This window comes from Phascolarctos cinereus, unplaced genomic scaffold (assembly GCF_003287225.1).
Source record: "Phascolarctos cinereus isolate Bilbo 61053 unplaced genomic scaffold, phaCin_HiC Scaffold_5;HRSCAF=322, whole genome shotgun sequence".
Taxonomy (NCBI): domain Eukaryota; kingdom Metazoa; phylum Chordata; class Mammalia; order Diprotodontia; family Phascolarctidae; genus Phascolarctos; species Phascolarctos cinereus.
In genome coordinates, this window is record NW_027555958.1 from 328,212 (window position 1) to 341,001 (window position 12,790).

General features: G+C 53.7%; 1 protein-coding gene across 1 annotated transcript in view; it reads right to left on the reverse strand.

Moving 5' to 3' along the window:
- TSPEAR (thrombospondin type laminin G domain and EAR repeats) overlaps positions 1-12,790 on the reverse strand; it is a 33,693-nt gene extending 20,903 nt beyond the window's left edge. The window contains exons 1-6 of the mRNA XM_078154575.1: positions 11,762-12,790; positions 10,436-10,674; positions 9,532-9,622; positions 8,456-8,609; positions 6,715-6,846; positions 5,293-5,519 (exon numbers count right to left, since the gene is read on the reverse strand). Coding sequence (XP_078010701.1) covers positions 5,293-5,519; positions 6,715-6,846; positions 8,456-8,609; positions 9,532-9,622; positions 10,436-10,674; positions 11,762-12,067 — 1,149 coding nt within the window. The 5' untranslated portion in view covers positions 12,068-12,790. The remainder of the gene's footprint in view (positions 1-5,292; positions 5,520-6,714; positions 6,847-8,455; positions 8,610-9,531; positions 9,623-10,435; positions 10,675-11,761) is intronic.

Genomic DNA, 12,790 nt, shown 5'->3' on the forward strand with positions numbered 1-12,790 from the left:
CTGACATCTGGAGGGAGGCAGCAGACACCAGGTCCTCACATGTCCCCTTTCAGAGTGGGCTGCTGGGGACAAGAAGGGCCGGCTTCAAGTTGAGGCTGAGGGGTGTCTTGGGGGCAGCAGGAGAGGGGTTCTGGGCCAGTCATGTGCCTGCCCAGGTGGCTTTTGGGCCCCCTTCTGACCCTGAAGTTATAAACTGAAGGTCAGACAGTTGTGCTGCGACCTCCACTGCCTCCCACCTTCTCCTGACACCATCTTGAGGCAGGAATAGGTTCTCTGGGGCCCCAGTTCACCCTGCTCCTCCTGCCTGGCCCTAACCACAAGGCTATGCAGCACCTTTCTGCTGCCTCCTCCCTCGCACCCCCAGACATAGCTCAGCAAGGTCCCATCTAAAAATCAATCCCTGGGTTCCCCACCCTAGACTTCTTTCCCTTCAGCTCTTAGCAAGAGTATTTTTTGTTCACTCCTGACCAGCTGCAGACACCAGGCATCAGAGCACAGAGACAGAGCCTAGCCCTGCTCTGACTGACCCAGTCCCAGACACTAGCTGAAGGTCAAAGACCCTGACCTCAGATTCCAGGCCCAAGATGCACTAAGGGCCATGCTCGATTAGACCACTAACTTTGGCCTGTCCCCGGGAGCCAGCAGGACCTGAGAACTTGGGTCTGGTCCCTGGGGACCTTCTTCCCACCCAGTACTCCCTGAGCCCTAAGCCTTGGCTTTTCCCAGACTCAGCACACGTAACCCTGACCACAGGCCAGCTCCCCAGGAGTCTGCCCACTGAGCACTGCCTCTTTCTTACTCTCATCTGCGATCTCCTAGGGTGCCTCCAACACTCTCAGGTCTCCCCCATCGTGGGGAACACTACCCCACACCTTGAGGGGATATAGATCCAGGAAGATCTGGTTCAAGCCCCGACTTTCTAGCTGAATGACCCTACTAAGTCTCTGGGATCCACTTTCCCCACTGGATACAAAGTGCTTTGCAAACACTCTGGGGGTCAACAGTGGAAGTTTCTCCCTTTTGCAGGCCATACTTTATCAAGGTCCCATCACTCCCCTCTCCTGCTCAAAGCCCTTCTGTAGCTGCCACTGCCCTTCAGCCATGGGCCAATGGCTAATAAGGGCCACCTATCTGTCCTGTCCAGCCAGAGGAAGAGGTGTTTCCTTGGTGCCCTGGCACATCCAAGGAACAAGAGAGACAGTGATGCAACCATGAGTGAAACGCAGCCCCCCTGCGTGGAATTAGCAAAGAGGGGCCTTGTACTCGTAATATGCAGCATGACAGAAACACAGACTAGTGATGGCAGCTGGAAAATTAATATTTTGATTTTAAATTACAAATCAAACCGTGGAGGTTTTTCGTCTTAAAATTAAAATCTGAACACATGACTCCTGTATTTGTTGAGCAGGGAGGGACGCGCACGTTGACGGCCTCTCCCAAGTGGGAGGTTCCAAGGCCTCCAGCCCCTCCAGGAAGGGCAGAGGTTGAATTTGCAGAGGACACATCCAGAAACGTTGAGGGGCTGCTAAAGGGGCAGAGGAGGCTGGAGAAGGAGGAGGGTACTTGGAGGAAGGAGCATCCAGGACAGGCCAGAGAGAGGAGAGAAGGGCAGGCAGGGCTCAGGGCTCTCTTGTCATCCCAGATGTGACCTGTCCAGGTGGACGACAACCCCCTCTCTGGAAGCCCATCGCCCGTGGATACAAAAGGCGTGGCCAGAGGGAACCCTGAAAGCGCTGTCAAGGATGACAGCAAGGACCCTAGGCCAGAGGCGCTGTGTTCTGCCGCTGACCGACAAGGCAGGGGGAGAAGAGAGCAGGCGCAGGGCCTAGGCCAGGAGGCCCAGGCCAGGGATGGAGTGAGCCTAGTGAGCAAGAGTGGCCTGGCAACCAGGCAGATCTAGCTGAAAGGGAAGGGGGAGGAAGAAAAGCACAGACTCTGCCACCGCCACCGAGAGGCACCACAGCAGAGGAATCCACGGAGATCCACATAACACGCCACAGGCGGATCCCCAGAAAGGGGAGGATGGAGATGCAGGAGCAATGTTTAGGCAAAGGCTTCAGCTGTCACTCGGCCCTGCACATGCCAAGACAGAGAGATCTGGGCTAGACTCAAGAGGTGTCGTTAATGTCCCACGAGAAGTGAATAACAGAATTTCTTCCTTCATTCTAAGAGAGCCACGGCCTGCAGTCTGAGAGCTGTAGCCTGTTATTTTGACTCTCGGCTGGCTTGCAGCTGGGGAGGCAGTGGGCAGCAGCAGCTTGGCCCGGGCTAACTGCCCAATCCTGCCGGTCCTGGAGGTCGTTGATAACAAGAGCAATGTGACCTGAGCCCACCCAATTACCCTGTCCCTCAGCCCAGGCTGCTGCAGCCCATCCCCTGTGCAGACCTGGCACAGGAGGCTGACCCCAGCTCGGCTGAGAGCCAATCTATCCAGCTTATCACCTGCCAAAAGATGAGTTCGTCTCCACAAGCCCAGGCTTGTTCCAGGGACCCCTGCTTCCCTCCCCAGTGCCCACAAACCATCCCATCCAGTCCAGCAAGCCTAGAGGTAGCCCCAGCCCCAAACCGGACCTGCCCTTGCTCTCTACCATGCAAGGCCACCTTTCTAACCCGAGCTCTCCGTGATGCCCCTGAGCCATTCTGGGTAAGTGCAGACCATCGGTCCTGCTGCCACACCCATGCCCCCTCCTTCCCCCCTGCCACCTTTTGCTCCGGAAACTCATCCAACCAATAACAGCATTCCCCACAGAAAGGGTCTACCGACTCCCCTGTGACTTCCTGGACCAATCAGCAGTCCCCTGGATGTGCCATCCCCATTAGAATGTAAGTTCCCCGACAGCAGGGTCTTTGTATGCCTAGGGACCAATAGAGTGCCAGGCACACAGTAAGTGCTTAATAAATGCTGTTGACCCGGTTGATGCAGCCCAAGTCCCGCTTTGGCCTGCCTTGCTGTCCTACTGACTTACACTGAGTTTGATGTCTTAGAAAATAAGACCTTGCTCTCCAGCCACCATCAGGGCATTCCCTCCTGGACCTCCCACTTCCCAGCTGAGCCCAGCTCCCTGGTCCTCGGGGCAGGAGACCTTGCCTCCCTCTTCTCTCTGCACAAGGGACCCTGGGGGCCGACTCTGTCTTCCCTCTATCCATCTGGACAAGGAGCAGGGGAAGTTTGGCTGTATCTGGAGCTATTGTTCCCTGTTCAGAAGTGGGCCTGATCAACTTCAGATGGGCCCCAGGCTTTGAGGACCCACTGAGGCAGGAGGCAGTTTTCTGTCAACACTCTCCAACATGAGGCTTCAGCTTACAGGAATACAACACAGGTCAGAGCTTCCCCCACCTAAGGGCCCCAGGACTAGAGCACATGGCCACCACCCCATCTACCCCATCCCCACCCCCAGCCTCGATCCTTGGCTCTGAGCCAACTAGGAAATTGTGTGATTTGTTTCCTTGTTAACATACCTTGACAGGCTCCATGATTTATGACCACATTTCCAATTAACAAGATGAGAAGAATCTGAGATCCATCAGGGTCATAAGACCCTGGAAGATTGAGGCCAACATGGTCATACATGTTGCCTCTGAATGTAGGTCAGTCTGGACACAAAGAATTGCCTCTTCTGTTTGTTCTTAAGCAACATAAATACAATAAAAATGAAAAAAACCGGGCCTGAAAGCCTTCTCCCTGTTTGAAAACCTCTTAACTCGCCAGAGGTGGCAGGATTAATGAAGCCATCACTCTAACACAGGCTTTCTCCACTCCCACCCCAGCTAAGTACAGGGAGAAAGACAGTAAAGCAGCTATAATAGCGTGGGACCTCAATATACCTTTCAGACTGAGAAACAGAACCGAAAAACGAACAAGAAAGAAGTTGAGGGTCTCAATAGGATTTTTAGGAAAGCTAGATATGATAGACCTCTGGTGATTCTTGAGCAGGAACATAAAGGAGTATACATATTTTTCAGTTACACACAGCATCTTAAAAAATGATTATGTAATACATTAAAAGAGGTCATAAAAACCTGTTGGTGGAATTAGGAAGTGGTTCAGCCATTCTGGAAAGAAACTTGGAACTATGCTCCAAAAGTCACTGAGCTGTCTGTGTCTATTCCCTCAAAAGATCAAAGGAAAAGGAAAAGGACCCACATGTACAAAAAATATTTCTAGCAGCTCTTTCTGTAGAGGCAAAGCACTGGAAACCAAGGGGGCGTCCATCAGTTAGGGAATGGCCGAACAAATGATGGTCGATGAACGTGAAGGAAACTGTTGTGCTGTAAGAAGTTGATGAAAGGGACAGTGTCAATGCAACTCGGGGAGGTCGGTGTGGACCAAAGCAGAGTGAAGTGAATTGGGACAGGAGGACAACTATACAGTGTCAGTGACATTGTAAAAAAGAGCAGTTTTGAAAGACCTAAGAACTCTGGCCAACACAATGAGCCTCCAGGAGCCTGAGGACCAGTGAAGAATGCCACCCACCCAGACAGAAGACAACGGATGAGCGCACGGAAGGGGGCAGACCTGGGCCTGGCCACACAGGAATCTGTCCTGACAAGGGCTCTGCTATTGCTGTTCCTCCCAGGTGGGAGGGAGATAAAACAAGTCTTTGCTTATTTTTTAAAAGTAAAATTTAATTTAAAAAAGAGTGAGTTCAGTAGGCCCCCTTTAACCATCTATCTCTCCATTTTCTCATTCCCATGTCGGGTGAGGAGAGATGAGACCTTGTGATAAACCCCCAGATTACTTCATTCTCTTTGGCAAGAATACGAGGCAAAATCAGGAACAGATAGACCATAAAGTCCATTTAGAACACATCTTATTTAATGGGGGCTAAAACTTCTCCACATTCTTTCCAGGTTCCCATTGAATCTGAAATCTCTAGAGACTGGAATGAAGGAAAAGAAGGTGAAGGAAGGGGTAACCCTTCTGGAAAGTTAGCTAGTTCATGGGCAAGACAGAATTTAATTTAGTGAAACACTTCAGATGACTCTTTGGCATGAGGGGCATGCATCTGCCACCTCTGGCGAGTTAAGAGACGTCCCTCCTCAGCTCACTGCCCCCAGGCCAACCAAGTCAGAGGAAGAGGGTGCCCCCCATTCATGTCCCCACCCCCAACACCTCGCTGAGCCAGGCCTTGCTGAATATGACCAGTCCCTTGGGCCAAACTGCATGGTCACTGACTGTAGTCTGTATCAGCACCAACCTTGCACAAAGCATAGACTTCGGACCAGAGAAAGCCACCCTGGAGATTCTGCTGAGCTACAAGAGAACTGGAAAGTCACTCAGGTTCATATTACCTTTTTTCCTATAGTGAAATACTTCCATGCCTGGGCTTGGTGAGTGGCAAGGATCTGGTAAGACACAAACTTCCCATCCACCCACTTGTAAATGGTGGAGCTGGCCTGGCGATTGGCTGCAGCAGCAAGAAGGCCCACATGGGGGATGGTGAAGATCTCAATGCCCAGGGTCTCCGACGGGGTGGATAGGCTCTGATACTCCTCCACATAATCGAGCTTCACTTTGGCTTGGAATAGAAGCAGAAAAAGTCAGTGGCAATGTCCCCACAAGCCTGGGAGACAAACTCTGCTGTCCAGTGGCTGCCAGGGTGGTCAGCCCAGGAAAGCAGTACAGGTCTCCAGGCATAAGGCCATTGGGGAGGAGGAGCTAGTCCCAGGGGTGCCTGGGGGATCGGGATGCTCATTGGGAGGTGAATAGCAGGACTGTCTGGGAGAGGGCAGGAAGGAAGCAGCTTCCCACTCCGTGCTATGAGAGGAGCAAAGAGCTGTGGGAAGGGATGGCTGATAAACTCATGTGATAAACTCGTTAGAGGAAGGGAGGGAGGAAGAGAGAGAGAGGGAGGGGGAGGGAGAGGGAGAGGGAGAGGGAGATGGAGAGGGAGAGGGGGAGAGGGAGAGGGAGAGAGATAGGGAGAGAGAGAGAGATGGAGAGGGAGAGGGAGGGAGAGAGGGAGGGGGAGAGGGAGAGAGATAGGGAGAGAGAAAGAAAGAGAGAGAAGAAGAAGAAGAAGAAGAAGAAGAAGAAGAAGAAGAAGAAGAAGAAGAAGAAAGAAGAAGAAGAGGAAGAGGAGGGAGGAGAAGGAGAAGGAGAAGGAGGAGGAGGAGGAGGAAGAAGAGGAAGAGGAGAGAAGTGAAGAAATAAGTCTCCATGTCAGTTTGGAAAGGCACTTGGGCGTAGGGTGGGCCACACCAGTGCTACCTTCCCCCCTCACCAAGCCCATCTCCGCAAGTGGGCAGAGAGGAGCTTGGCATAGAGGATGCAGCCTTTCTTATCCCAAGCCTCCTGCACCAAACATGAATGCTGAGAAACCAGGAAAGCTTCTCAACAAAGGGTTCTGAAGGCCTGACCACCGGTGATGTGATGAATGAGGCAGCATTTCATCTCAACTGCTTGCAGTTTTTCAAGATTAGAGCCCAAAGGTACAAGCAAAGGTTTGCAAAGGCCTTCTCTTTTCCCTGCTCCCAGGCCGCCGCCCCTGGATTCCCAGGCCCCTGAGCCTGCTCTTGTTGCCTGGGGATGTGGCTGGACAGGAACAGACCTGATCAGCTCAGAGTAAGACCCAGGCCCCTGCACTGAGCTTCCATGCCCTCAAGGCTTCTCATTTATTGTTTGCTTGTTTATGCCTCTGGGCTGTGGGTTGGGAGCAACCCTGGCCCCCCCAGAAGGCTGAGCACTTCCCAGAAAAAGTTGCCTGGCCTCACCTTCTATCATGGATATCCACTCATTGCCAACACACAGGTAGAGGCCCCTCCGAGAGACATCGTACCAGAATCGGGCATCTTCCATCCTGGAGCACTGAGGACGAGGGCCCAAGGTCACTTTCATGTCAGCTTCTGAACACAAAAACAACAGAATGCATAACCAATCCATCTCTAACTGCTCTTGGGAGACAACGTCAGTTAGGACATTTGGAAATGAATTTGTGTGGGCTCTGACACTAGGAGGTCACGGCAGGGGAATGGATGAAGTGCTGGCTTTAGTCAGAAGACCCGGTTTCAAGTCCTGCCTCTGACACTTAGTGGCTATGAGACCACAGCCAAGTCACTTAACTTCTGGGAGCCTCAGTTTCTCCATCAGTAACAACGCACCCTGCCAATACTTAGTACTGAACTGACCCAAGTGGCTGGGCCTCCTTGTAAGTCTGAGGTCAGCCTGTGAGCTGCTGCTGTGGCTGCTGGGACAACATCCTCTGGGGGCATGACCTGCTTCAGGGTGGTTGATTTTCAAGGACAGTCTTTCTGGCCACGTTCGAAACCCAAGAAATGTCATTTGCAGTTTTGGAGAGACATTCACAGAGTCCTATCTCCATCCTCAGCAGCTGTCCGGTTCCTCTCCCATCCCTTCCTTTTACCATATTCTTTTGTCCTTCGCTCCAGGCCTCTCAGGGCCATCTGTGGACAATGCCTGGCCTGCTTCACGTGAGCAGGGCTCAGAAGATGACCTCCTCAGGGACCCCAGCACCCACCCCTGCCCTCTAAAACACCTGACCCCTCATGGGACGCAGGCACTAGGCAGCCCCAGCATCAGAGCTGGCGGGACCTTGACCATCTCCTCTCATCTGACCCAGAATCTCCACGACAACATCCCTAACATGTGGTGGCCTGGTCTTTGACAGAAGAGCCGGTGGGAAGAGGACCTATCTCCAGCACCCTGCCCCCTCTCCCCCACTGCCCACTTCCGCCCAAAGACAGCCCTGCCCACTTTGGGCATCCAGCTAGGCTGGCCTCTCTGCGCCTTCTCTCTGCCTCTCCCCTCCCAACGTCTCTCTTCTGGACTCCCTGTGGCTTCAAAAAGTCCTTCCCCAAATGGGGTGCCCAGAACTGGACACCATTCTGGATGGGGCCTGACCCAGGCTGGAGAGAGAACTCACTCCTGTGCTGTGATGCTCCCTGTGGACACCTCCTTTACTCTTTAGGGTTTACGTCCTCTCTGCACTCCTTCCCATATCACAAAGCATCATGTTTGCCTTTTAAATCACAGCCTCAGATACCATTGGCTTTTTTTTTGTCCTGTCACATTGCTTAATCCTACCACACTTGCAGCCCCCCAAAAGCCTGCTCTTTGTCAGGCACACCAGTGCCTGAGCACACCTCCCCCACCTGGTGTCAAGCTCTCCACCCGTTTCACAGATGGGTCCCACTGCCTTGCCCTGCTGTGTACTCATGGCATCCAGCCTTGGCCATCCTGGGCACTGCGGTATCTCCCATGGGCAGATCTGATCATTGAGCCATGGCTGCCTTCACTGGTCATGGAGCCTAGGGACCCATGATTTGTGGGATCTGCCTTCTGAGTCCTCCTGACTGTGCAGTGACCATGCCAGCGTCTCCCCACATCACACCCAAGGACAGCCCTGGAATCCCCGTGAACTCTCTGGACATGGAGATGGTGTGGGACCTAAAGGACCTTCCTGCCCAGGGCCCTCCGTGGGGGAAAGCAGCTCACCATAAGGATAATGGAGCCACTCGTCTTCTGGCCTCCCTGGGAGATCCTGCAAGACCGAGGGGATGGACAGCACGGCCAGCTGAGCATTCCTGCTCGGGCACATCCGGGAGGCTGCATCAGAGCCCGGCAGCAGCACCAGCTGCCTCAACAGGCCCTGGGAGAAGAGGGGAGAGGCTGGGCCCAATCTGTGGGAACACCACCATGCGCCCCGGGCAAAGGGCAAGAAGGGGAGACAAGGCCCAATTTGTCTTTGGTTTCCACGTTTTGTTTGCTTGTTTTATTTTAGGCAATTGGGGTTAAGTGACTTGCCCAGGGTCACACAGCTAATAAGTGTCAAGTGTTTGGTCTGAGGCCATATTTGAACTCAGGTCCTCCTGACTTCAGGGCCAGTGCTGTATCCACTGTGCCACCTAGCTGCCCCCGGTTTCCATGTTTTTAAAAAGCAAAAAATCATTAGTTAAGAGCCAGTCATTGCAAAAGGGGCTTGGGAGCCTGCTTGCGTGCTTCTTTACAAGCATTCCCTGGGAGGAAGGCTGTAGGGGAGAGGGGATGCCCTGAGATCATAAATTCAGATGTGGAAGCAACCTTAGAGATCAGGTCCCACCCCCTCACTGGACAAGGGGGGAAACTGAGGCCCAGAGGGTCAAGCGATTTGTTCAAGGTCACACGGGGCTCTAATAAACATATAAGCAGGATTCAAACCGAGGGCTTCCCAAGCCCAAGTGCAGATGCCTCCAGTGTTCTCTAAAGCATGTTGGGTATTGATGGCCAAGGGGCCAGGGCAAGCCGAGGGGAGGGACAGCTACGGCCCCCCCCCCAACCCGGGGTCTTGGGAAGGATGGAGATCTGCAGTGGCCCCACCTTGGGGGCTGCCCTTTCCGCCTGTGCCTCACTCCACAGAGGCCAAGAAGCATTTATTTACACGCTGTTCCCCACTTTCCCTCCAGCCTAGGGGGTCACCTTTAAAAAGAGGGCCCCAAGGAATCTGTACCAGTGTACTTCCCGGTGCTCCCCAGGAAGACTGCCACCCAGTGGAGGCAGGGGAAAGAGGGCTGATTTTTGCACCCTGTACTTACAGTGAAGGTGCCCTTCTTTCTCCGTCGACTCCCAATAAAAAACCGGGACCCCTTCATGGTCAGCGACATTGGGAATGGTGTGTCAACAATCCTGAAAGCAGGGAACGGGGCTGGGTAAAGCGGAGGGCCAGGACCCTTCTTGCTGTTCCCAAATGAGAGGATTGCTTCCCCCATCCTGAATAATTCAGATTTTAACAAGAGTTCCCTAGAGGAGGTGATGAGTGCGGGGTCAGAGAGAACCTCTCCCCCTTAGAACACTACCTCCCATTTCTGTTTTTGGCCTTCCTTTGCCCCCGATCTTGGGCAAGGCCAGCCTGAGGACAATCAGAGTCCACCCTGTCTCAGACTTCAAGGCCAAGAGCAGGAGAGCAGATTGGAAAGTCTCTGCCCCTTCCCCGAAGAACAAGCTGGCCCCCATGCTGAGGACTTCTACATCTTCTTATGCCCTGAGTACCAAGCCTGACCCTTGGGGATGTGCTCTTCTCTGCACACCAAGATCCTCCTCCCCACCTTCACTTGTAACTTAAGTGAGGGACTCACATTCCACATTGCAACTAAGTGAGTTTTCTGGCTGTGGCAGTGTGTGGAGAAATTTTTCTCCTCCAGTTCCACAAACATAGAGATGATCACATGGAACATTTTGAGAGGAAGTGCCTGCAACTTGGGAGACCAGTGTTCCACCACTCACCCACCCCATTCATGGGAAGTGTGAGGGATGCGCAGAAACCTACCCTAAGAGGAGAGAAAAGACGGGGACCCACACACAAACACACACACATGCACATGCATATGCATGTGCACACATGCATATGTACACACACACATACATGTACGCAACCATACACACACGCACGTACACACAAGCCCCTTCCCTTCCCTCCTGGCCCTCCTTCCCAACACCTACACATCCGTGGGCACGCTGCAGTCCACAGTGAGGGAGAAGGAGCCTTCGGACACAGCCAGAACTAGCGTGTGCCACTGATTGTCGGTCAGAAGGATGTCCTGGAAGGTCACTCGGGTCTGCCAGCTGCCCGACAGCTCCTGGCTCAGGAAGAGGAAGTGCAGCTTGGTGGGTGAGTAGCGGAGGCCCACCAGCAGCCTGTCGCCGGCCTCCTCCACCGCCGTGAAGACATACTCGTTTTTCTGCAAAGTCCATACAGGGTTAGGCAGGGGAAGCTGCCCCAGTGGTCACCCCCATGCAGACAGTGTGTGGACAACTTCTTACTGGTGGCAACAGGAAAAGGGAGAGGGGCAGAGGGATGTCCAGCTTCACAAAGCCCTGGAGACTGTCTCCCCTTCCCTCTTTTGTGTGAAGAGGCAAGGACTGTCACCTGCTAATGAGAGCTCCGGCTGGACCCCAGGGGCTCTGGCTCCAGCTGCCAGCTCTTTGCCACTGGGCCACACTGCCTGCTCTTTGGTGCCTGCTGGGGACACTAGAGAGGCACCGGGTCTGCCGTGCATGGTTAGTGGGGGGTGGAGGTAGAGGAAGAAAGGGTCAGAGACTGAGGTGCTTTGGTCACCCCGGGGAGAAACTCCAGGCTTGCAATTCAGGACTGAGGTCTGGCTCACTGACATTAACCCTCAGTCATGTCTAGATCATGTCTCTCTCTGTCTCTGTCTCTCTTCCCCGCCCTCCTTCTCTCTATCTCTCTCTGTCTCTCTCCCCCTTTCTCTCTCTCTCTCCCCCCATGTCTCTCTCTCTGTCTCTCTCCCCCTTTCTCTGTCTCTGTCTCTGTCTCCCCCTCTCCTTTCCCTTTTTCTCTCTTCCTCACCCTCTGTCTGTCTATCTCTCTCTGGCTCATGACATGACTTCTTGCTTCTTCAGTCCCTTTATGTTTGATACTCTATGTACCTTAAAGCCCTGTACACATGCTATTATTATGTTTGTTATGGACATTATAACTGTTATTCTTTCAAGGACCAGTAAAGAGGTGCCCCCAGCGGATGCAGACTGGGGCCTCTCTGAAGGTCTCAGGCTCAGCCCCCAGCTTGGCTGGCCTCTGTCAGTGATCATTGTGCACATCAGGAGTCACCTTTAAGGTATGTGGGTGCTCCCCTGCTCCAACCTTGGTTCCTGCCCCTGGAGGTCCCTGGCATGTAGGTTCTTTCAACAGCCCCTGCTACAGGCATCAGTCCAGATGTGGACAGTGTGATTAAACATCCGTCCCTGATCCCCCACCCCCTATCCCAACTCAGGGCCTGGGCTGACCCCAGCACAGCATGCACTAACCTTGGGTGGGAGGTTGAGGACCTTCAGGGTGACAATGATGGAAAATTCTTCTGGAAAAAGGTCACAGTATAGGAAAATCCTAGAAGCGGGGAAGCTCAGAAGGCGGGGGCTGTACACGGCAGACAGCTGGAAGCCCCGGGCTCCTTGGGTCTGAATCATCCTTAAGCCACCAGAGGGGCCGCTGCCCCTCGGGGGGATGACCTCGGAGAGGATGTCTAAGGGGCGCAGATCTGTGGGTGAGTGAGACAGAGGGGTTATCCTCAGAGGCCCCGTGGCCCCAGGCCTGGCCCCTGCAGCTGTCCTCATGATCAGAGCAGGCCTCTGCCTGCCAGCCCTCTCTCCCTCCCTTTAAGGAGGCGCCCCCAGGAAAATGGAAGCCCTTTGAGGACAGGGTCTCTTCTCCTGCTAGAGCTTAGCACTCATCCCGTATACAGCAAGGGATTCAGATGTTGGGCCACTAATGCATGGCCGCACTCATGGTTCTCTCTGCAAGATGACAGCAACATTTATTGAGCACCTGCTGAATGTCCAGGGTGATGCAATTTGTGTCACCAAGGGGCAGGAAGTGCCCAGATGTCCCAGGCCTTGTCCCCCATTGCTCCCACTCCAGTGAAGAAACAACCCATGCACGCAGACCCACTGGAGGAGGCCACGACTGGCACCCTGCAGTGTCCAGTCCTCCCCAAGGGACGCTTTCTGGGGACCTAGGCCACGTGGCAGCTAGCTCGGCAGGGGAGGTGAGCCACCCAAGGCCGTGTGGCTGCCGGCTCCGGGGGCTGCACCACAGGGCACACCAGGCACAGCTCATGCCCAAGGTCTTGGCTTTATTTAAAGTCTCTTTTGGTGGAGAAGACAACAGTCCTCTTCTCGCTTAAGGATCTCTGGGGGCAGATCATTGTCTTCAAGCTAGAAGCTTATCCAGGATAACCGCCTCCACCCTTTTAGCAGATAAGAAGACTGAGGCAGGATTAGCCCCAGGTCCCTGACGGTGTCCAGAGGCAACCACTGGTGCTGCAGCTCTTAGCCAGA